The following is a 25768-nucleotide window of genomic DNA, read 5'->3' as shown; positions in this document are numbered from 1 at the left end:
TAAAGGTACGTTATTGAAAAGCAGTTTTCCAAAGTTGTACAAGACCCCCCCTTGCTACCTTCTTGTTTATCTGCTTCCCACCAAAAGCAAATGTTGTATCGTCATCATCACTGGGAAAAGATTGTTCCTCTCCTGGTGGCAACATGCATTTTGTGTTCATTTCACCCTGTACAAAGACTCGAGACAGCTTTGGTCATAGAAAGACTTCTTTATATCACCACAGAAAGTTACTACAAACAGGTGAATAGCATTCAAGAAAATGTGCTGACCAGTGTCAGCTGCTGTACAAGTATGACGAAGATCAAAACATTCAAGGTACATACCAAGCTAAGAACACCATTTTCTGCAACCTTTGCAGCAAAATCTTCAATAGTGGATGAAGACAGTCTGCTTGAAAAACATGAGACATCCCTTGCATCATTCAAGTTCGCTTCTTCCTGAATTTCAGGTTCCATTCTTGCACTTAAAACTGGTGAGGCCTTCTCAGAAGCATGGTAAGAGCTAGAGCACCTGCTCATGTCCTGTTTCAAGCCATGAGAATATGTGAGTCCAAGACAAGAAGTAAAGTGTTTTTTCCACATCAAAGAGGTGGAGAATTATAAAGGCTAATACCTACAAGACATGTAAGTAGTGGTGCCCCATAGAAATTAATGGACTGTTTGACTTCTCACAGGTCATAATGTAAAGTATAATCAACACACTTTGTATGCAAGGTGAAAGCAAAATATCACAGAGCTCGAATTCGACAGACGCATCATCTAGAAAAAGTTATATTAATCGTCTACAAGAGACCCAAAGGGTCTATGAGACCAAAAAGTGTACAATGATGTCCATGGAATCTCATCATGATGGAAAAAAAGCAGCACACAACAACAAAATGTATACAATGATGTCTCGAGATGGATTAATGTGTATCCAATCCTGATCTAAAGCATCAATCTATCAATATCCATGAGCATCTCTCAACATCAGCTGACTAAGTCACTCCTATGGTACTGGGAGCGGCCCAAAAAAGAAAGAAAGAAAGTAACATTAAAGTCTACAAAAGACCCCAAGGGATTATGAGACCATGAGTGATACATCTGAGAAGTATCATGTCAAGACCCATGAGGCCAAAATAATACATGATGAAATGTAATAGAAGATGTCACCAACCTCGACATTTCCCAGTATGAAAGGGGTCTGGTGGACTCCAGGATGTCTAAATATTTGGAAAGTACAAGCTTTGGGAATGGGGGATTATCCTAGAATACAAAGAACCACACTCCTAAAATTTAGGAGAGTTGCTATTTTTGGCCCAACTCCGATGGAAATTCTGTTCGTGTCATTACATCTGGAATTGAGCAGATACCAAGAGTTGGCAAAGTGCTTATGACAAAATGTCTACTAGTTGGGATATTTTTAGAGGTAAAGATTATGGGAGAACCCATCTCTTTTGGGACATGTGGCAAGAAAGTGGATCAAAGTGAGACAAGTGGCCTCACACCTGTCACTCCAGCTATTGTGTGGCTCTCCACTTGTCATTGTAGCCTTCTCTTGCCATTTTAGCTCATGGGAGGCCCAAATCTATAAATTAGAGCCCTCTCTCTTCATTAAAAAAGACTCTCTTGCTGCACACTAGCCTCTACCACCGCTACAGGTTGCCCTAATGATGGCTACTCTGTGAAACCGGCCCCTCTGGTAGAAACCAAAGTGCGGTAGACTAGCAGTCACCCTTCTAACAAAATTAACTGGAGCTAGAATGCCCCAAAACTGAAATGAAATCGACACCTGTTGGCCCCAAAGCTTGGCGCCCCTTTCGGTATTTCTTTATTCAAATTCAATGAGATATAAAGCTGAGTACAACAAAACCAGCCAGGAGAATGAACCTGTATGTCCAATCTGGCAGCCCTCAAGACCTCTTAGCACAGAGGATTCATACACAGATCTGTGTCCCACAAAAACAACACACTGTGCTTCCCTCTCATCAACCAAGACAACTCAGCAGGGCAGCCTTGAGCACACATCTGGCATATTCCATGTACATGGTTCCACAACTCAGTTCAAATTTACATCCACTGTCCAGTCTCTGTTTCCACCCTTTCAAACGGCCATACCCCTCCTCTCACAAGGGGCCAGATAACACAACTCTGCAACAGACATAAGCCAATGGAAAGAAAGAAAGATGGACAAGTTCAGAGCTTACCAATTCAATGCGTGGTTCTGCACCCGTGGAACCGATCGTACCAGTCTGTACTTGCCAAAGACTGTCTGTACTTTCCTCCCTGCAACCACTTGACTGATGCACCAACTATGCTCTGATAAAGTCCCGCCTGCAGCTGGAGTTGCGCCGCCTGTTACTGTTCATGACTAAACAGGTCAGTACCTGCCTGTACTTGTCCGTACAGGTCAGCAATACCTGACTGTACCTGTCCGTACAGGACTGTACGGACTGTGCCTGCAGTCGCCTAAATTTGCCCGTACAGGTGTTCGCCTGCAGTACCCGACTATACCAGCTTGTACAGTTCTGCACCTGCAGCAGCCGCCTGTGTCAGCTGACGTTCAGCAGCCGCCGCCTGTGTCTGTTGTACGGTACCCTGTCAGCGTCACCTGAACCAGCCTGCAATAGAGCTGCAACCGCCTGAACCAGCGTCGCCTGAAACTGTACCTGCAATCGTACAGCAGCCACGTGGACAGTACTTGCTGTCCGTACCTACCAGCGCCGCCTGAATCTGCAACTGCCTGCCGTCTGCACTTTGGTCGCCAGCACCGCCTGCAACCACAGCCGTCACCTGCTCTGTACGGCCTGGAGTCTTTAGGTCTGTACGACCAGTACTGTACGGCTTGTCTGTACGGGCAGTTCTGTACGCAGCCAAACACCAGCAGCCAGTCCACTCACGTTTCCCTTCTCCTCAACGCATGTAGCTTGCACGCTTCCCCAAAAGCAAGAGAGAGAGAGAGAGAGATGAGAGAGGCGTGTAACTCCCAAAAGTGGAGTTACCCCCCTTCCAATAATATCCTAGGCCCCTTTCTTTAATGTTCATTAAAGTTCCTAAGGGCCACTTATGCCTAGGGGCCTCCCAAAGTTAAAACATTAAAAATATTAATGTCCTTGGTCCCCCTTCACATTTGAAGATGTCCACCATACTTCTATTTGCCCGGGCACCCCAAATATGAATCATTTAATATTTATCTTGCTCACCAACCACCATGCCCACACTTGTGCTGTTCCATTTTCACAGGGTCATGACATACCCCCCTCTTGAAAAATGGCAAGTGTCCTCGATTGCAATCTGGTGATACAGCAAAATATCCAAAGTGAAATATACAATATGGCAAGATCAGCGTCCCAATTTCTCTAAGCCATGCATATGTAACAACATTCACTGCAAACCAATGGCGTAGTAGTAGTCCAAGTTGTATACCACTGTGAACCATACACAACCACAACATCCAATGTGACTAGTACACATATATCATAGAAGTCCCATAAACAGATGTACTGTCAACCACATCAGTACCTTCGGGTGAGACAAAAACTGCACCAAGCGACCTCTAGATGTCATCTGAGCCTGTCTGTATCAAGGGAAAGGAGGTGCTGCCCCCCTCTTGAGCATCAGGCAATGCTCCAGACCCATGCTCTGCTGAACCTGAATGAGCCGTAACAAGAGTCGGCTCCAACTCAAAGGCATCGAGATAAAGCAGCAAAACCTGAGGTGAATCTGTTAAGTCACCTTCCTCCATCCACTTCGCATCCATCGGTGAATAGTTCTTGAACTTCACAAGATAGCGACGGGAAACTTTACCTCGTACCTTTCTTTCCTTATGTGCCAGTATCTGCTCTGGAATAAGAACCTCATCAAGTTCCTCAACTTCCGGCTGAGCCTCATCTGATACATCCTCAGGCACATCCCCACAGAAAGGTTTAAGGAGATTCACGTGAAATGCATTGTGAATCCTCCAGTGATCTCGTAGCTTCAAGCGATAGGCCACCTCACCAATCTTTTCCAATGCCTGAAAAGGTCCATAATAGCGCATGCTCAACTTAGGGAATAAGTGCTCTTTACCCTTCATCTTCTTGAGCCTAGCCTTTTCAAATCGCAAAAGAACCCAATCACCCAATGCAAACTCTAAAGCACGTCTGTGACGGTCTGCTGCTTTCTTCTACTTTTGCTGAGTTTTCTGGAGTGCCAACTTAACTCTCCGATAAGCTTCATCCATATTCTCCACATACTGATCAGCCTCAAAGATCTTATCCTTCGTGTGCAAAATGGGTGGTACCTTCTTCCCTCCTTCCACAATCTCAAAAGGCGCCTTGCCCGTCGAGGTATGGACAGTGTTGTTATGACAGTGTTGTTATATGCAAACTCCACCAAAGGAAGATACTTTTCCCATTGTTGCTTGTGCTCTGACACATAACACTTAAGAAGATCTAACACTGTAGAGTTAGCCTCTTCCGATTGACCATCTGTTTGTGGATGAAATGAAGATGACTTGAGAGTTGTACCCATGTTGTCAAACAACCCTCTCCAGAATAAACTCGTCATCCGTGGATCACAGTCACTAATGATAGACGAAGGCAAGCCATGATACTTGAAGATGTTCGCCATGAACAACTTCACCATATGATCAACTTTGATCGTCTTACGCACGGGAATGAAATGAGCCTGCTTACTGAACCTGCATATGATAGTCCAAATGCCATCATTGCCCATTTGTGTACGTGGAAGATCAAATATAAAATCCATGGCAATGCTCTCCAATGGTCTATCTGGAATAGGTAAAGGCTGTGGTTACCCTGGTGTCTTTTGACGGTCAAACTTTACCTTCTGACATACGATGCATTGCCTAACAAAAGCATCAACATCTCTTCTTTTTTTTTCCGAGCAGAGATCCTTTCATTAGTTATATAAAAACGCCCGTAGGGCTACAAAAGATCCTCTCCTGCTCATAAGAAAACAGAGCAGAGAACAGAACCAAGGCAGCCAGGGAGACTCTCCCTAGGTGCTGAAAAGTACAAGTATCAGTACAAAGAACTGAGGGGCTATATCATACAATAGGAGGGGGGAAAAGCCAAACAGGTGGCCTGTAGTGCCAACAGGGGGACCCCGCGTGTAGGGTATAGAAGGGGCCGCTGCGCCAAGTGGTGTGAAAAGCCTGGCGCCGCAAGATCGCCTCATCCGAGTCGCCTCGGATGCGGTCATACTGTCCTCGCAGGGTGTGGATCAACTCCTGCCAAATCCCCCCAACAGTCTCTGCTGGTGGCTCCAATCTCCCCTCAAAGGCCCTAAAACACCGGGCCCTCCAAGTGAACCAGATGGTGAGGCTGCTGAGGAGCTCCCATTGTAGATCCCTCTCCTGTGTCCAGCTCCAGCTGGCGGACGAGAAATCCGGTGAAGGAACAAGGCGAGGCTGGCCCCTAATGAGTCTGATGGCCTGGCTGTCCTGCTCCGTCTCATAGCCCATAGCAGGCCCTGACGAAGTCGACCAAGCAGCGGCACCCCACGTAAACATACCCTCTGGAGAGAGGGGGGCCAGAATGCGCAGCCTCCGCAGCCAAATCTGCTGCGCCTGAGGACAGTCCCATAGGCAATGTCTCTGTGTCTCCACTTGGGTGACAGCACGATCCGGAGATATGGTTCGGTGATGCCTGGTAGATGGGACACCTTTTGGTCTGCAGGGTTTGGCCCTTTGGGTGGGCAGGGAGGAGCATGTATGGTCATTGCGGATGTATGGCAGCAGGCCATTGTGGATCGCGGAATCATTGTGCCTAGTCGAGCACAGTATGTCATTCTGAGGACGCATGATGAGCTCTTTGGCGTGCTCAATGTCTATGCGCCCAACCATGCTAGTGCCAGAGCAGAGTTCTGGACCCAGGTTACGGATGCATTGCCAGAGGCCGCACATTGGTGTGTCGGGGGAGACTTCAACATGCTTGAGGACCCGGCCGGTAGGGTGGGAGGCAATCATGTTACACTGCATGGCACGGAGCTTGCAGCTTGGGAGCGATTTTGCATGTCACTGAGGATCACTGATGCATGGCAACATGGGGCCTTCTCCCGCTCTCAGGACAGTCTTAGTTTCTCTCGGTCGGATCGCCGGTAGGGAGGGACTAATCTATCACGGATTGATCGCTTCTATGTGGGCGACAGGTTAGGGGAGCGAGGGGGCTCCGTTGGCATTCTCGCTGGCACCTCTTTTTCAGACCATGCGCCAGTTATTTTGACACTTGAGGAGAGGACACGGGAGACCAGCTTGCACTTGAGGATCCCAGAGAGGGTTCTTACAGATCCTAGTCTCGCTGAGGACATTGAGAGGATATGGCATGATAGTTAGAGCTCCGACCAGGATGCAGCAGGCCAATGTGCCCAGGGACTCATCGAGCTTAGCTCTTTTCTGCACGCTGCAGCCTTGACACGGCTGGGAGAGACTCGCGAGCGGGAGCATCGGCTGACACGCAGCCTTGCTTCGCTTCAAAGCCTTTAGGAGCAGCAGCCTGCATGTGAGTGGGTGGCGTCCCAGAGCTGAGCCAGGCACGCCAGGAGGTTAGAGAGGCAGAGGAGCAGAGACATGAGTTTTACTATCGTCGCCAGGCCTCTCAGTGGACGCAGCTTGGTGATAGAGTGACTGGGGAGTTTTTTGAGATTACTGGACCCCGCCATGCTCGAGCAAGAGTCCGCCAGCTTGGGAGGCCGGACGGATCGGTAGCTACTGAGCCCGAGGAGATCAGAGCCATTGCCACTGGGTTCTATAGAGACCTGCTTTCAGCGGAGCGAGCCACTGAGGCTCGGGATGCTTGCTGACACACTGTGTGGGCCCTTTGTGCAGAGGAGGGTCAAAGATCGTATGCGTACAGTTCTAGGTGAGCCTCTTTCAGAGGTTGAGCTTGCTGAGGCCTTGAGGGTCCTTCCGCGCCATAGTTGCCCAGGGGAGGACGGATTGACGCCTGCCTTTTTTATGCGCTATTGGGACCTTTTGGGGCCAGGCCTCCGCAGGGGCTTTCAGTATGTTTTGGACACTGGGGTGATGCCACAGAGCTTTTCAGAGGGCTTGATCTTTCTTATCCCCAAGGGGGAGGGAGTATCAGATGATATTCGGCATTGGAGACCTATTACGATCCTCAATACTGTCTACAAGGTCTTAGCAAAGGCCTTGAGTTTGAGGATCCAGCCCTTCTTGGGGGAGTTGATTCATGCTACCCAGACAGGATTCGTCAAGGAGCGTAGTATCCTTGACAACATTTTCACCTTCTGGGAGGCGACGGCCCGAGCTAGATTTCTTGGTGAGGACTTTTTTTTTTTCGAGAAAAGATCCTTTCATTAGTTATATAAAAACGCCCGTAGGGCTACAAAAGATCCTCTCCTGCTCATAAGAAAACAGAGCAGAGAACAAAACAAGGCAACCAGGGAGACTCTCCCTAGGTGCTGAAAAGTACAAGTATCAGTACAAAGAACTGAGGGGCTATCTCATACAATAGGAGGGGGGAAAAGCCAAACAGGTGGCCTGTAGTGCCAACGGGGAGACCCCGCATGTAAGGTATAGAAGGGGCCGCTGCGCCAAGTGGTGTGAAAAGCCTGGCGCCGCAAGATCGCCTCATCCGAGTCGCCCCGGATGCGGCCATACTGTCCTCGTAGGGTAAGGATCAACTCCTGCCAAATCCCCCCAACAGTCTCTGCTGGTGGCTCCAGTCTCCCCTCAAAGGCCCTGAAACACCGGGCCCTCCAGGTGAACCAGATGGTGAGGCTGCTGAGGAGCTCCCATCGTAGATCCCTCTCCTGTGTCCAGCTGGCGGACGAGAAATCCGGTGAAGGAACAAGGCGAGGCTGGCCCCTAATGAACCTGGTGGCCTGGCTGTCCTGCTCCGTCTCATAGCCCATAGCAGGCCCTGACGAAGTCGACCAAGCAGCGGCACCCCACGTATACATACCCTCTGGAGAGAGGGGGCCCAGAATGCGCAGCATCCGCAGCCAAATCTGCTGCGCCTGAGGGCAGTCCCAGAGGCAATGTCTCTGTGTCTCCAGAGGGTGGCCGCATCGGACGCAGGCCGCCGGAAGACCGCTGTAGACAAGCCAGGTGCCAACTGCTGAGCCCCTGTGGGCGACTAGCCACTGGAAAGTCGAGATCCTGCGTGCCTGTCGACTAGCCCGGAGCCGGGTCCAAAAATCCTCAAGGAACTCCTGTGAGAGTCCCTGTAGCCGCCAGTGCCCCGATGCAGCTGGAGAGACCATCCTCCTCGCCGTCAAAATATGTCGCCCCAACCGAACAATCTACTGGAAAAAGGTGATCTCTGTGGCCTCAAGGGATGCATAAGGATCATGCCACTCATACTCACCAGGGTCCCACTGGAGCCAGGCCAAGGGGCGCGCTGCATATGCCCATATGCACCAATTTGGGAGCACATCTGCAGGGTCTGGGTCAATATGCCACTTCCGAGAAGCGGCGGCCACTACCCGTATCCTCTGAAAGATGCACTCTGCAACCAAAGGCGACTCCACCTCCACTCTCTGAAGTCTGCCCTCATCCTGGATCTCATAGTAGAGGCATCTGCCATCCTCAGTGCAAGCTCTGACAGCAATCAGAATCTCCAACTGTGTAAAGGCTCCCATCCACCGTGGGGCCACTAGCTCGAGAGGCGTGAACCACTCCTCTGTGAGTGCCTCCTGAATGTCATCCCTCATAATCAACCCCCCTCTGAAGTGACTCAGCCTCTCCACCTGGATCTCCTCTGGGAGGCTGCAGAAGGCCTGCCAATCTCCAAAACTACGTGCTGGGCCTGCCGCCAATGGTCCCCAGGCTAGACGAGGCCGAGAACCCAGCATATGACCCTGTTCTGTGCGAACCGCTGGGCTCCAGATGAGCGGCTGTCTGGCCCGCTCCTCAACACAAGAAGGGGTTCTCTGAGAGAGCCCCGATCTCAGCAACTCCCAAGCTCTCAGGATGCTCAAGGCAAATCTGTCCTCCCATCCTCTACTGAGGCCTGTCCTCCTCATCTCTATGAAGATCCATCGTATCTCAAGTGCCCAAGTGCCCCCTGCTCGGGGAGCCCGAGCCTGCAGCCACTGCAAAAGAAGCTCTTTCCAAGGCTCAGCGCCTGGAAGCAGCCCCCGAACAATAAGCTTCCCCAATAAGGCTCTACTCTGATCAACTGGATCTATAATGCCCAAGCCTCCCTGGGCCAGCGGAAGTGTAATAACTGCCCAAGCAACCTTTGCCCGGGCTGGCTGACCATCCCGCCCAAACCAAAGAAAGTTCCTAATCAGCCTCTGTACAACCTGGCTGATGCAAGAGCTCGAGAAGATCCAGCAAGACGTAATGTACCACATGGTCGCTAAAAGCACCTGATTTGCCACCACCACCCTCCCAGCCAAGGATAGCCGAGCTGTACTCCAATACAAAAGCTTCTTCCGAATGCTCAGAAGTAGCGGGGCAATCTGCTGCTCAGGTGACAAATCTAGTCCAATCTGGCATCCCAAATATCGCACTGTTGTGCCAAGAGGAATCCATCTAAAACCCGGGTCTGGGCTCCATGCCGGAGTGGGAGCCCTACTGATCCAAAAGGCCACTGTCTTGCGCCAATTGATCAATGCTCCCGAAGCTGCACTAAAAACCTCGAGCGACTGCTCTGCCCGATGAAGATTGGCCTCCTGGCCATGCAAAAATAAGCCTGTGTCATCAGCAAACTCAGCATCGAGCAGGTCCTCCCCCCGGACTGGGAGCTGGAGTCCTCTCAAACCAACCTCCTCTGCCGTCAGATACATGCTCATAGCCTCAGCAAAGAAGAGAAAAAGAAACGGGGCATGACGGACTGATCTGGTCAGCTCAAAACTTAGCCCCGTCCTCCTGCAATCAGGACCTGGCTACGAGCTGTGGAATACAAAGCCGCCACCCCTCGAATCCAACCTGGCTCAAAGCCCAGGCGAAGCATAGTATGTACCGCCTATAATAGGAACACAATCCCAAAAAGCTGCGTACATCATGCACGGTCCTCAAATCTGGCTAATTAAGAATTGCTTCCACCTTCGATGGATCCATACGGACTCCATGCTTAGACACAATATGCCCCAAGAAGTGTATCTCTTGCAAGAAGAACTCACTCTTCTTGCCATTAAAAACCAGCCTATGGTTCCGGAGTTCTGCAAACACAATCGCCAAATGCCTTCTATGCTCCTCCTTAGTTTGTGAATGCACAATCATATCATCAAAGAATGTGCCCACAAACGCTCTATGAGGCCGGAAAATCCTGTCCATCATTCTGTTAAATGTGGCAGGTGCATTTGTCAAACCAAAGGGCATAACCAAGAACTCATACAACCCAAACGTGGTTCGAAATGCTGTCTTATGCACATCCTCGGGTCTAATACGTATCTGATGATACCCGCTTTTCAAGTCAATCCGACTAAAGACTATGGAGCCCTGAAAGCGGTCCAAAATGTCATCGATCCTCGGAATGGGGAATCGATTCTTGACGGTATTCTTGTTCAGCGTCCTGTAATCAATACACATGCGCCAAGAACCATCCTTCTTTTGCACTAAAAGTACAGGTGAACAAAAGGGTGATGAGCTAGGCTGTATCAACCCTTTATTCAACAGCTCCTGTACCTGACTCATAATTTCTTCTTGTTGGGCTGCACTAACACGGTACGGCGGTCTATTTGGTGGAGTACTGCCCGGAATTAGATCAATGGCATGATCTTCTGGCCTTTCCGGAGGAAGTTCTCCTGGCAATGACTCGAAAAAACAATCTTGGAACTCACATAAGAAATCAGTCCTGTCCTTATCTAACATAGACAAATTAGACTTAGACTCATCATCTTTTGCATCCTTCACATAAATCAAGTACGCGGAAAGATGCTTTTTCATTACTGATGAAATTGCCGAAGCTGATACAATAGGAACAGATTCCCCTTTTAGCTTTACATTCAAAACATGTTCTTTCCCTCTATGAGTCAAAGTGATCTTCCTATTGTATGTATCCACCACCGCATGTACTCTGTGGCACCATGGCATTCCCAACAAAACATCACATCCATCACGTGGCAAGATGAAAAATTCTTCGCTATCCACATAACCCTGCAAATGAAGCCTGAGCTTCCCAATAATAGGAGTGATGGGTTTTGCATACCCAGGACAAGCCATGTTAGCCTCATATAAAGGCCCCATCTCCTCTGCACGGATGCCCAATCGGCCAGCCAAATCCGGTGAAATAAATAAAGTTGGCTCTAGCACCTGTCTCAAAGAATATCAAGGCATTTTGATCTCTCACTTTGCTCCATGCCCTGCACAACTCAGTCTCTTCACCACCTGGCTGTCCCCCAACAAGATCAGGAACTAACCCTGCAGAAGGTTTTGGTTTCTTTGACTTGGGCTCTCCTTTGGTGTCAGAGTCCTTTTGGGACTTTCTCTTGGGACAATTAAAAGACATATGTCCCTCCTCCGTACAGTAAAAACATTTCCGAGCATCCATCAAAGCCTGTCTCTCCTCAGGAGTTCTCTTGGGCATTGGCAACTTCTTATGTCGTTTCTATGTAGACCCTTTTGCATCACGCGAAGCATGCCCTGACTTTTCAGATTTCTTGCTCGAGTTCTTACTGCCTTTAAATCCAAATGAGACTCCAGTGAGTAACGCATTTGCTGTCATAGCATTCTCTATCATCTGTGACATATTTGTTACTCGAGTCTTTATGCAATAGTCACGCACTTCCTTGGGCAGCCCACAACAATACTTCTCCACATGCTCAGACAAAGGCACTGCACGATAAGAAGTAACTGGGAGTAAGGCTTCCCAAAACTTCTTATTATAATCCTCTAGATTTTCACACTTTGATGCATCCAACTTGTGCCATGCTGTCATTACATCCACCTCAAAAGTAGATGTGAGCCATACGGAAGAGAACACCTGTTTAAACTGTACGCAAGTAGATGGTGCTATGCCCTGCAAAAGAAGAGTAGACCACCACTGCAATGCATTGCCCTTGAGAAAAGTCGCAGCTTTTCTCACCTTAGAGGACTCCGTGTAATTACCACCAGAAAAAGCAGCATCAAACTGCTGTAAAAAGGTAAGTGCCTTTAGTTTATCTTTGGCTCCACTGAATGTATCAAATTTCACAGCAGCTCCCCCTTCCTTATAATCCTTCGCCTTACCCATAGGCGTTAGATTATCGTAAGGAAGTGGCTTCACAAGATTGCTACCCCCAGCATTCATGCCCATCATAGGGTCAACATTACCAATTCCCACACCTGGCATGCCATACATTCCAGCCATGTTTCCAAACATACCATTATGCATACCGGGCTGCATGCCCCCATACATATTTCCTTGCATTACAAGTTGCATGCCCCCAAAACATGTTTCCTTGCATTCCGGACTGCATACCACCATACATATTCCCTTGCATACCAAGCTGAAAATTAGCTCCAAAAGTCCCTGGCATACCCAAGCCTCCCTGAGGATAACCCCCAATCATGGATTGGAACACAGAGCCACCACCAAAATAACCTGGATGCATAGACTGCTGAGGAATAGATGGCTGTGCGAAGAAGGAACTCTGTGAGTTGGCACCAAAAGCATGTTGCATGTTCGGAAACTGTCCAAAAGATATATCCTATGGGAAGGCACCACTATGACCCTAAGGTAGGTTCTTAGAACGCACCTTCTTCTTCTTCTTTTCAGGCTCAAAACGGGATCTCATAAATTCAGCAAACTTCTCACTTTGTGTGAGCTGCATAAACACATCCATTACACCGGCCAAACGATTTTTAAACTGAGCATCATCTTCCTCTCTACTAGGCATATCTTCTGGCTGTGTTACATCCTCATATTGTTCATCATCTGCAACCTGTTCTCCTGCAAGAATGTCCTCAGATTCATTTCTCTCAGGAGAGGTCTCTTCCTCTTCCTCTTCATTATAAAAATATTCGTCTTCTGTGTCTGACATGCTGCTGAATTTTTCAGCAATGACTTTCCTCCAATCAACCACGAGCTCACCTCCTTAAGAAAGTTGATGATGGGTCCCGGCAACGGAACCTTGAAACCGGCCTCTGGTAGAAACCAAAGTGCGGTAGACTAGCAGTCACCCTTCCACTTGTAGTCCAAATAAATAACAAAATTAACTGGAGCTAGAATGCCCCAACACCTGTTGGCCCCAAAGCTTGGCGCCCCTTTCGGTATTTCTTTAGACAAGGGTCATATTTGTCCTAGTCAGAGTCCTTTTGGTACACCAGTTTTGCTTGTGAAAAAGAAAGATAAGTCAATGCGACTTTGCATTGATTATCGTGCCCTCAACAAACTGACCATTAAAAATAAATATCCTCTTCCTCAAATTGATGAATTATTTGATCAATTGCTTCATGCCAAAGTATTTTCCAAGATTGATCTCAAGTCCGGATATCATCAGATCCATATTCGTGAAGGTGATGAGCATAAGACTGTCTTCCGCACGAAGTATGGACATTATGAGTATTTGGTCATGCCTTTCGGGTTAACCGATGCCCCGGCAACTTTTATGAGTCTCATGAATGACATCTTTCGACCATTTCTGGACAAGTTCGTGATTATTTATCTAGATGATATTCTGGTATTTAGTGCTTCAATCGATGAGCACAAAAAGCATCTACATGCAGTTTTTCAGGTTTTACGAGATAATGCACTTTTTGTCAACCCAGAAAAGAGTGAATTTTTCAAGGCATCACTAGAGTACCTCAGGCACATCATTTCAACTGAAGGCATTTCTGTTGATCCTAAGAAGATACAAGTTATTCAGGATTGGCCGACACCACAAAATATCCATGATGTCAGATCATTCTTGGGTCTTGTCAATTTTTATCACACGAAGGTCTTTAAGTTTTCAGAAATTGCAGCACCTTTGATAGAGGTTTTGAAATCAGCACCTGCTTCCCGATGGACAGATGATGCTTCTCATGCCTTTGATAAGCTAAAGGTGGCATTGACAACAACTCTGATAATGGCAATCGCAGACCCCAGTCTTCCTTTTGAAGTTATGACAGATGCTTCTGATCTTGCAACTGGTGCAGTTCTCATGCAACAAGGCCGAGCCATCACCTTTGACAGTCATAAGCATTCAGCAATTCAAAAACGTTATCCAATGTATGATAAGGAATTCTTGGCAATTGTTCATGCTTATCGAGCCTGGAAACATTATCTTTTGGGAGCAGATTCTGTTGTGAAGACAGATCATCATTCCTTAAAGTATATTTTCACCCAACCAGTTATGAATACACGACAAGGCAGATGGGTGGAGTATCTGGCAAACTTCCATATGACTATTGAATATGTTCCTGGCCTTTCTAATGTGGTTGCCGATGCTCTTAGCCGAATGCCTCAAGCCTTAGAAATGGTGATTTCTATAGTTCAAATCGACATTCCAATAGCTTTTGTGAATCATTATACAGACGATCAAGATTTTGCAAATGCTTTTCGAGTGATTACAACTCCACACTTTAGTCCTTCTGATTTGAAGATTTATGCAGCTTATTCTCTTGTCCATGGCTTATTATGTTATTCGCATTTGTGTCCCTCATAACACAAGTATGCGTAAACTCTTGGTAAAGGAACATCATAAGATTCCTTATGCAGCTCATCCTTATGCACAACCGACATCGCCGACATGATGAATTCAAAGAAGGTGACATGGTTCTTTTGTTCGTGGCTCCTCATCGATATAAAACAATGAAATCAGTTTTTCCAAAATTGTGACCACATTACCATGGTCCTTTTCGGATTATTAAGAAGAATTCTCCTTTGAGTTATAAGTTGGAGTTACCACTTTCATGGGGAAAGATTCATCCGACTTTTCACATATCATGGATCAAGAAGTTTGTACAAGGAGATTCTCCAATTCCAGATATTTCAGATTATGTTCCAGAGATTGAAGATGAGCATATGATCTTAATCCCATAAAAGATTCTTGATGTACGACATAAAGAAACTCGGCAAAAGATTATTACAGAATTCTTAGTACAACGGAAAGACTTGGATGATTCAGATTCAACTTGGCAAAGTGATGAAAATCTACAACAGTACCCAAAATTACTTCAAGAGTTCTTTCGCCAACAACAGTCACTTATATAACCATGGATCTTATTTTAAGTGTGAGGGAATGTCACGATTGTGACTTAATTACCCTTAATTACTTTTAATCATTTAAAGGGACACATCTATTGAGTAAAGGACACACCTCTACGTCCAAAAGACAACGATGTGCCTCTTCATTTGTACCTCTTCGGGTCCTATTTAACAAGGCCTTGTGTCACAATGCAAACAACTCAGTTTTCCGCTCTCTAATTACCTTTAGCTCTTGTATTCAATTTTAATTATGTCTTAATAGACTAGGAAGTCCTCACACATGGCTCCCGCCGAAGAGAAAGACAGTTCCTCACAAAGTTTCAGGACCAAGGGACCCACAAAGCAGTATGGCTTGACAAAAGACTATCCACCTTTATTGACGAACTATTTGGAGGCTATGCAGCTTCCATCAAGTTAAGCAGAAGGGGATGTCACGTGCATCCCGCACTTGGATGCCATATAGACATATCTGAACAAGAATGTGCAAGACCTAGAGTGGAAACTAGTCCCATGTGAGCCCAGTCCAGGACGAGTCAGCCAGGGTTCCACTCTACGCGTCCAAGGTCAAGTGTGCATTATCCTACACATGAAGCAGTGCATTATCGTACTATGAGTCTCCCTCTGGAATGATGTCAAATGATGTGTGTATCTAGTTTGCAACTAGATGCCGGACGTCTCTAGATGCATGTAGGATTGCATGTAGAAAGGGACCAGCCCATAAGGCTACCCCAGAAGGGAGCTTAACGCTCCTATAGTGGCCATGGGGCAGGTTTAGAACCACCCCAAGGGGCCAGGAGGGCCCCATGCTGTGCCCACCAGCCCTAGTATGGGCTGGGAAGGCTGTTGCGGCCAGCCCCAGGGGCCCTGGCCAGGCAGCCAACAGGGCCCTGAGCCCTGCCCAGCCAGTCGGCCTGATGTGGGGGCAGCCCACATGGCTTGCACAAGGCTGCCCAGCAGCCTGGACACCATCCAGTCCTTTAATGCTATTGTGGCCTGGTCGACGATATTCAGCAGCCTGACTTCTGTTGAGCTGGCTGACCAGCATCAGTAGAGGGTAAAAAAAGCCCAGCCATAATTCAGTTTTAGCATCTCATTATTCACGAAGTGGTGGTGCGTTCGAAGGGCCAGGACAGCCAAGGGGAGTGCTCCAACCAAGGTGAAAAGTGCAGGTCAAGATTCAGTCTTTATTTTCAGATTTACATCATTCTAATAAAGCAAATACATAATTTTGGGTACCAAGTAATGTGTCCTCTTCTCCCTCTCTCTCTCTCTCTCTCTCTCTCTCTCGAGTGGCTATTGGTCAGCTCAGAGTTTCATCACACCGATTGGAGATTGAGACTGGCAGAGCAGCACGGATCCCCCGAGAGGAGAGGGTATGCAGATTGTGCAGAGAGGAGGTGGAGAGTGAGGAGCATTATGTATGCAGATGCAGAGCATATACAGCCATCAGAGAGAGATATCCCATTTTATTCAGAGAGCCACATTCCCTACGCCAGATCTTTGAGACAGCAGACCAGCGCATACTGGGGAGATACATTCTAGACATACAGCGCCACAGAGAGACATTATTACAGGCTCAGACAGCTCCAGAGGGGGGGCGACAGACACAGATTACTACATTTTTTCAGAGATCCATACCCCTCCCAGCCCCTACACGGCAGGGAATTACTCTCCAGAGAGCAGAGACACTTAGAGCCCGCAGGAGACAGAGGACACCTGGCTTTCGGACACCACGCCTATACCAGAGAGAGATGACAGAGATCAGAGCTCAGTTTCACAGAGAGGGTGCGGAGCGACTGGCTCGCTTCAGAGCACACCCAGGCATGTTCTTCAGGGAGCTGTGGACACCCCCTTCACTGATGTATACCATTTTATACCCCCAGTATGGTACAGGATGGAGCTAGCTAGGTTGCATATCATGATTGTATACTCCATGCATATAGCTTTGCATTCTCCTAGTAATAGAGCTCCATCCCCTGCACACCCAGATTCAGCTTTTTTATTCAGTACTTTTTCATTTTGTTGGGATGACAGAGGATACCCCATACAGGTACTCCGATTTGTCTCATAGGCCGAGTTCGGTCTTTTGGAAGACGTTAATAAAATCTTTCTTTCTTTCTTTCTCTCTATTTTTTGCACATCTTCTTCAGTTTTGTGCATTATATTCGTTACGTGAATGATTGCTGAATTCTGAGCATTAAAGTTACCGATTCTTCCACGAAGCTTCCGCATGTTACAGGAAATATGTTGTGTAACTAATGCTAATCCTTGGGATCATAGCCTAATCTAATAGTGTTAGGGTAGCCTTGGGATTAGGGAAAGCAAGCTGATTCAGGTGGCTAAGGTGGATTATTAGTAAAACCATAGTTACTAGCTATTTATGAATAGCTGGTTATTTAAAGCAACAATAATCACTATATAAGTGACTTGTGGGTTTATTATTGACAGTTGTTATGTTGTTGACAGTGGATCTAAGCCTAGACCAAAGACTTGCCATTGTCTTCGCAGATGGGAGTGAGCCTCTTCAGCTCAAGAGTGGTTTGCAATCGCAAACCTACGGTTGGGAGGTGAGCTACCTACACCCCTTTTTGTTAGTACTAATCTTATTGCTTATGTTTAGGGAGATCTTGGAGAGATCTTACAAGTGGGAGGTGAGCTTCCTTGCACCCCTTCTTTTTAGTACTAATCTTATTGCTTATGTTTAGGGAGATCTTGGACGGATCGTACATGTGGTGGGTGCCCACGTGTGAAAAGACACATTATGTATTTAAGGCTAACACCTAGGTAAACAATCTAATCCCCAAGTTAGCCAGTAAAAGCTATGCTTATGGGATTATTAACTTAAAAGTCATTTTATGAATTTATTAGCCTTAGCCCTTATAATCAACCTACTTTTACTAATCTCTTTCCTTTAGAACTTTTACATAAACAACTTAAAGTGTGAAATGTGTCTTTTATATTCTAGCCCTAGCTATTATTAGCACCCCCCTATTATTACAATTTTTGCTATTTTTAGCTACTAGTATGCTTTTAATTGTAGAATTTTTGCTAAGAAAAAATCTTTTTCAAAAATGGAAAACTGTGATAGGTTTGGAAAAAAGAGATGGTCGCGATTAAAAAAAAAGAAGGGGAGAAAGCTATCTGCGTTAGCGATCAAGGCACTTGGTGAAGATATGCAAGGGGGAGATAAGAGTCGATCTGAAGCAGGGCTATCTAGTGATGAAGATCTCGACATCTTATACAGCCGTAAAGATGAAATATCGGCCTGTCTTGATCATGATGTTATTTGCAGACAAGATGGAGAAAGCTCACGCAATCAAGAGAGGGAAAGTTCGCCTGGTCATGAGCTGATTAGGTCACACAGTCAAGAAGCGGTAAGTTCGCCTGGTCATGAACTAATTAGGTCACACAGTCATGAAGGGGGAAAATCGCCTGTACCTCTACCGGCAAGTGTGCAGCGCGATCTGACAGAAGTGGGAAAGTTACCTGTCATGACAGGCCTAATGCCATCTCCAGTAATTGGTGAAGATATGCAGATGAAGGAATGGGCTGATGCTCAGGACGAGATGCCTCTGCTGGGGGTCAAACAGGCCATTAATAAGGTGAAAGGAGGTAATAAAACTTTTATGGATTCTCTTGGACTTGATGCCATGGCTTGTCAAAGTATTGAGTGGGCTAAGAAGAGAATGTATCAATCTCTACAAGAAAAAGGCATGTCAGAAGTTCAACACATAGAGGGAAATAGAGGAGAATCTTCTGCAAACTCAGTAGAAGTCTCAGTTTCTTCTGAATTCGTGGACAGACAAGTAGCACTCTTTGCCTCATGTGGGTTAATGCTATACTGTACAGGGAAGGTTCTTTCCAGACATGAGATTAAGGGTTGGCTGGAAAAGGAGATTCTACAAGCACCTGTGGTTAGAGAGATCTTCTATCTAAAAAAAGGGTACTACGATGTCCTTCTAGCTGATCCCACTTGGGTTCCCAAGGTGCTTGCCAAGGCCCCGTTGTTTTTTATGAAAAGCTTTATCCATGTTTTACCATGGGACCCATGCTTCAATGTGGATAATGGGCTCATCAATGCATGTCCGGTCTCGGTGGACCTACCACCTTGGCTATGGCCCTCTATTGGAGATTTTGCGAAAGCACTTGGAAGACCCCTGTTTGTTCCTTCTAATCCATCCCTTGGAAAGGGCTTAAACAAGGTTTGCATTACTTGGGATACAGAGGTTCCCACCCCCTCAAAAATGAATATAAACCTGGGTCAATAAGGTAAGCTAAAAATTAGCTTATATTTTGGTTCATTTGCAAGGGCTTGTTTCCATTGTGGGAAATTTGGTCATTTTGCCAAGGACTGCACTTCCAACAATGTAGTTATGGGTTCGGAGAAAACCAAATGGGAAGAGCTTATTATGCAAAAGAGGCTAGTGGATGCCTGGGACCTTGGGGACTGGAGTTTTCTTCACCGGGACATACATATTTCAGCTTGCAGTATATATCTAGCTCTTCCAGGATTGATAGAGTTTATTTCAACAAGGATGCAGAATGGATCCCTCACACCTTAAGGCATGGGTTGACCATGCAACCACCTCTTCTGATCACTTTCCCCTAAGGTGGGTTTGGGAGAGCAATAATTGTTGGGCTGAGGATAGATTGCCTTTTCATAAGAGGAAACTCATTGTAAATAATTCTCTCATCAGGGAAGATGCCTTTGTGGATGGAACTAGGGCTGCAATTACAAGGTTGGACTTAAGGGCTTATCACGATGCCCAGGCATGGGATAAATTTGTGGGAGAGATGCAATGCTTAATCAGAAAAGTGGGAAAGGACATGGCAATGAGGAGAAAAGAACAAGAGGCACTGCAGGAGGAATGGGATGCTTTGATTTTGATTAGACAGTCCAGACCCCTATCACAAGCAGAGTTGAGAGATTTTATCAAAAGTAAAAATATGTGGAAGGAGATAGAAAACAGGAGAGCTCAAAAAGGGAGATTATTGTCAAGAAAGCTATACTTTGGTCAAGCTCAAACCCCTTCGAAATTCTTCTTCAAAGCGCTCAAAGAGAAGAGGGATAGAGAATACATATCCAATCCTAGGGATAGCAATGGTAAAACGATCTCAAACCCCAAGGAATTGGCTGCTGCCTGGACCACATTCCTTGGGGATACAACCTGAAGGAGGATGAGTCCACGGAAAGATTCTTTGCTGAAAATTGGCTTCTGGACATTTTCCCTCAGGCAATGGAGAGGGACCAAGCCAAATGGATTGAGAGGAATATCCAGGAAGATGAATGCTTGGATGCTTTGAAAGCAATGGGGAAGGATAAATCCCCTGGCTGGGATGGCCTTACTGTGGAGTTTTTCCTCGAGTTTTGGTCATATCTCAAGGTTCCAGTCACCTACATAGTGAATAAGGCCTTCAAGCATCAACAATTGGAGAAAAGTGTGAAGGAAGGACTAATCAAACTGATTCCTAAACAAGTGGCCTGCGAATGTTTTTCACATTGGAGGCCAATCACCATGCTTACAGTCTTGTATAAAATCATCGCTAAAGTTGTGGCAATGAGAATGACTCCTTTATTACAAAATTTGATTTCCCCCAGACAACATGGCTTTGTTAAGGGGAGATCCATAATGGACAACATATATGCAGCCCTATTAGGGAAAGAGCTAGCAGAGAAGAAGCAAAAATGCATCATGCTGCAACTGGACCTAGAGAAAGCCTATGACAGAGTCCATTGGTGATTTCTTAGTAGAGTGCTTGCCAAGTTGGGTTTTGGACCCTTAATCTCAAACATTATTTATGTGCTCAGCTTTGGTGCTAAGTCAAGTCTTATGCTCAATGGCTTTGTGGTTGGTGTCAAATCCCCACGGATCCCCTCGTGATCGATCTTGGTTCGAAACTCGAATCCTGCAAACAAACGAACAAACAAACAAGCAAGGGGGAGCAGGCCTGACTCACCTCCCAACCATGACAGCCGTGGGCAAGCCCACAGTCTTGGTTGTCCCCACCGAGCCACGAGCTGAGCTAACTAGGTTGACGTACCGACCAATCTCCTCCTCGCGACGTCCCATACCGCCACGAAGCTGCCCTCGCGGGCCTCGAGACTGTTGTCGGCCTTGGCTGCGTAAAGCAGGTGCACGTCTGCACTAGATCCAGGCTCCAAGACCATAGAGCTCTCACAAACTCGCGAGACTCTCTATAATACAATAACTAACCTTGGCCACCCTTTTATAGGCTCTTGGCCGGTCATCGGGCGTCCACACTTGGCCGCCCGCCCATATAGCCCGTTAGTATTTCCCTAACTCAGCTCGTCAATCAGCCTGCCTAGTTCCAAGCTTCCCCAAGCCTCGAAACTAGTCTTGCATGCGTATAGCACACGGTAGATACCCACTGTGCACATGACATACTCCCCTTCCTCTAAGAGCTCACTCCTGAGCTCACTAAAAAGCCAGGGTAATCTCTCTGAAGAGAAGTCAATGTCTCCCATGTAGTGTCCTCCTCAACACGATCCTTCCACTTGATCTTGTATTCCGTGATAAGCGTATGACGCAATCTTCGTTCACGAAAGCCAAGAATCTTTTCAGGTTCGTGCGGAACAAATGTCATGTCCTGGACATCTATAATTTCTTGAGGAGTAACTAACTGATCTGCTCCACTCAGTACTTCCTTAAGTCTACTGACATGAAATACAGGATGAACTTTCACATGAGAAGGCAAATCCAATTCATATGCAACTGAACCAATCCGTCGTGTAACACGAAATGGTCCACAGTATCTAGGGGATAATTTCGGAGATCTACCTGTCCGCAAAGTCTCGGAATCTTTCGGAACTCACAAATACACTATCGTTCCTTCAGAGAACTCTCTAGGTGAACGATGTCTATTAGAATAAAACCTGTCTCGGTCTTGAGCACTTCTAATAGATTCCTTTGCAACTTGTAACATTTCCTGTATATCTTGCAAAAAATTACGTGCTGCATCATGCTGAAGTCCTGAGAATCCTACTGTAACAGGTGATCTAGGTTGAAAACCATACATAAGCATGAAAGGACTAAACCCTGTACTCGTATGCTTAGTACTGTTATATGCAAATTCTAACATAGGAAGATAATCCTCCCATGAACTCTGTCTTTTGGATACATATGCTCGAAGCATATCGTCCAAAATCTGATTCACTCTTTCAGTCTGGCCATCAGATTGAGGATGATCTGAGAAACTCGAATCCTGCAAACAAACGAACAAACAAACAAGCAAGGGGATGCAGGCCTGACTCACCTCCCAACCATGACAGCCGTGGGCAAGCCCACAGTCTTGGCTGTCCTCACCGAGCCACGAGCTGAGCTAACTAGGTTGACGTACCGACCAATCTCCTCCTCGCGACGTCCCATACCGCCACGAAGCTGCCCTCGCGGGCCTCGAGACTGCTGCCGGCCTCGGCTGCGTAAAGCAGGTGCACGTCTGCACTAGATCCAGGCTCCAAGACCATAGAGCTCTCACAAACTCGCGAGACTCTCTATAATACAATAACTAACCTTGGCCACCCTTTTATAGGCTCTTGGCCGGTCATCGGGCGTCCACACTTGGCCGCCCGTCCGTCCATACTTGGGTGCCCGCCCTATCACTGACTATGTCCTGCGGTAACCCGTACAGTCTAAACAATTGCTTGATAAACTGCCGAGCTAATTGCGTAGCTGTAATATTCTTCCGAGTCGGTAAAAATCTAGCCATCTTTGTCAAGCGATCTACCACAACCCAAATAGAATCGTGGCCTTAATGTGTTCTTGGCAATCCGGTAATAAAATCCATGGAAATACTTTCCCATTTATTACATGGGATTTGCAAAGGATGCAACAACCCAGCCTGTCTAAAGCGTTCAACTTTATTTGCCTGACAAATCTGACACTTGAGAATATAATCTTCTACATACCCTTTCATCTTCGGCCAATAAAAAGTGTGTTTCACTAATGATAGTGTCCTGTGTACCCCAGGGTGTCCAGCAGAAGGGGCGTCGTGACACTCCTTAAGAATCTTGGACCTAATGTCCGGGATCTGTGGTACACAAATTTTGTCATTACGGAATAGCAAACCATTCCGAATCATCCACTGACCGCCTGCAGCCTGAATAGTAGACTGTTCAGTCACCGAGTCTTGGTCAATCAATGAGCTCCCGTCCTGGATCTTTTGCCAAAATGGACCAAAATAACTATCAGTCCTGCAAAGCCCTCTCAATGACTGAAATAAGTCAGTAGAAATCTCGGTGAACGACAAAGTATTCACCTCTCTAATCCGACTAAGCGCATCTGCAATATTATTCATGGACCCTTTCCGATAACGGATCTCAAAATCAAAATCTTGCATTAACTCTGCCCAACGAGCTTTCCTGCCTCTCAAATCATCCGCATCACACACATACTTGATTGACTGATGATCAGTCAATACCACAAACTTGGAGCCATATAAATAATGTCTCCAAACCTTGAGAGCATGAATCACAGCATAAAGCTCCTTCTCAAGGGTTGGCCAACGAGATTGAGTGTCGTCTAGCTTTTTTACTTTCAAAAGCAACCAGTCTACCATCTTGAAATAAAGCAGCCCCGATAGCATAGTCACTGGCATCAGTTTCAAGAACATAAGGCCGACTAGGATCAGGCAATGCTAAGATAGGTGCTTCCTTGACTTTATCTTTCAAAAGTCTAAAGGCCATATCCAAATCGTTATTCCAAGTGATAGGCTGATTGGACTTACGTCCACGACCTTTCAATAAGTCGGTCATCGGTAGTGTGAGCTGAGAGTACTCCCGTACAGATTTCCGAAGAAAAACAACAAAACCGAGAAAAGAACGAAGTTGTTTCACTGTTCGCGGTATAGGCCCCATAAACGCGGAGCAGATCATGCATGCCAAATACCTTAGAATTGAACAGACAATCAGAACAAGTACTAGGACGAGAAAGTACAGTAATTGACGTACCTGTCAAAGACAACTGGTTAGCTGCCTTTGGCTTGGGTCCTACGTTTGACTTGGTACCCTTTTGCTTCCGGCACTCATTACGCATGTGTCCTTTTTCTTCGCGGATAAAACAACGTCCTTTCTTCTTGAGCTTTAAAGCCCGAAGGAGTCGTTTCTTCTTTGCTGGTGTCGAACTTGAATTCTTCGAAGGTTGGTCCGAAGACTTGCCTTCAGTCGTGTTAGCCATAGGTGCGGAGAACTTTCTTTCATGCTTGTTCCCTTGCTCGGTAACGGGTTTCGACTTGGAAGAGACCATCGTATCATCATAGATACGAGCTGAATGAATGGCCTCGTCCAAAGTTTTACATTTGTTATTTTTAACCTGTAATCGGTACGAGTCGGGTAAACCAGCTACGAAAAACCCCAAAAGAGTAGTGGGATCCATCTTTGTAGCTTTCATCTGCAAGTCACGAAACTTCTGGAGATAGACCTCATAAGTGAGGTGCTGCGAGGTCATGGTCAAAGCTGAAAACCGGGCAACAACATCATAGTCATCCTCTTTCTTGAGGAATTCTTTCTTGAAGATATCTTCAAATTGTGCCCAAGTCGTTGGCTTTGGGTTCAGTTCCTTCCACCAAAGCAAAGCTTTGCCGGACAGGAAACCTGCTGCTAACTGGATCTTCTTTCCATCATCATATGGATGAAACTGAAAGTGAACTTGCCACTTATGTAGCCACGTGTCCACGATCTCCTTGGTTCGCTGCTTTTGCTCGCCCCCGAACGGTTCCGGAGTAATATTGGGACCTAAAGCTGAAGCCAAGGTATCCATACCCGAGAAAGTAGAGAGGGTAGTGGTCAATAGAGCGATGGAGTTCTGCAAAGCTTGCATCTGGGCTACGATTTGTGCCTGACGTTCCGTCGAAGAAGCTTCGAGAGCTACTTTGAACTCTTGGAAATCTGATTTTGACACAAAATCGTCAAAAAGATCGGCATCGGTACCTTCCGTAGCCGGCAAGCCTTCGCGTTCCACGAGGGGCTCCAACTCTGATTCTTGGGTTGACATCGTGAAGAGGGTACGTGGAGAGAAAATTCGATCTTTGCACAACAAAAGTGCGAGCGAACTTGAGAGCTTGAGAGCTTGAAAACTTGAGAACTGGAGAGATGTGTGGCAAGAAGCCCACGTGAGGGGGTTTATAAAGGTTTCCCAAAAGCCAAAAAATCTTCAAAAGCTAAGCTTAGCTTTTGCTTTAGCTTTTGTGTTTTTTTTTTTGAATATATATATATATATATATATATATATATATATATATATATATATATGGATATATATATTCTTTTTCTTAAAAAAATTAAAACACCTTAGAAACCTTAGAAACCTTGGAGGAGTTGTTAAACCTCTAAAAAAAATAAAAAAAACGAAAGCCCAAAACGAGTGCTTTCCTTGTTTTTTTTTTTTTCTCAACCCCCCTGGATTAGCCCGCCGGGCTGCCATCGTGGACTACTGACGTCGCGAGCTGGTGCCTGCATGTCATACGTGCTACTGTCGCTGACGTCAACCTGCACTGCAGGAGTTTGCTTTCCAGCCGGCGCCGCCTGTGCGCGGTCTTTGCCACTCTTGCCTGCCCGCCTGGCCTAAGCGCCTACGTAGGCCTGGCCTGGGCACCAGCCCGCCTGGCCTAGGCGCTGCGTACGCCTACTGGCCGCCTGGGTAGGCCTGGCCGCCTGGGTACATGGCTGGTTGCCTGCGTACAAAGCCTAAC

General features: G+C 46.6%; 1 protein-coding gene across 9 annotated transcripts in view; it reads right to left on the bottom strand.

The window, feature by feature from the left end:
* The window catches only part of LOC147624099 (uncharacterized), a 144392-nt gene that overhangs the window by 103312 nt on the left and 15312 nt on the right, over nt 1-25768 (bottom strand). For 8 of the 9 annotated variants that reach the window (XR_015269261.1, XR_015269259.1, XR_015269260.1 and 5 more), the window contains 2 exons: nt 324-521; nt 59-166 (listed from right to left, as the gene is read on the bottom strand). Coding sequence is in view for 6 of the 9 variants with exons in the window: in XM_086820756.1 (XP_086676882.1) it covers nt 59-166; nt 324-521 (306 nt within the window). In the remaining 3 variants the exon portion in view is untranslated. The remainder of the gene's footprint in view (nt 1-58; nt 167-323; nt 522-25768) is intronic. The other variant, XM_086820759.1, reaches the window with a different exon arrangement.

This window comes from Cibotium barometz, chromosome 26 (genome assembly GCF_041138505.1).
Source record: "Cibotium barometz isolate CiBa-2024 chromosome 26, ASM4113850v1, whole genome shotgun sequence".
Taxonomy (NCBI): Eukaryota; Viridiplantae; Streptophyta; class Polypodiopsida; order Cyatheales; family Cibotiaceae; genus Cibotium; species Cibotium barometz.
The sequence above is the reverse complement of the archived record's forward strand: the minus strand, read 5'-3'. Positions and strand labels throughout refer to the sequence as shown.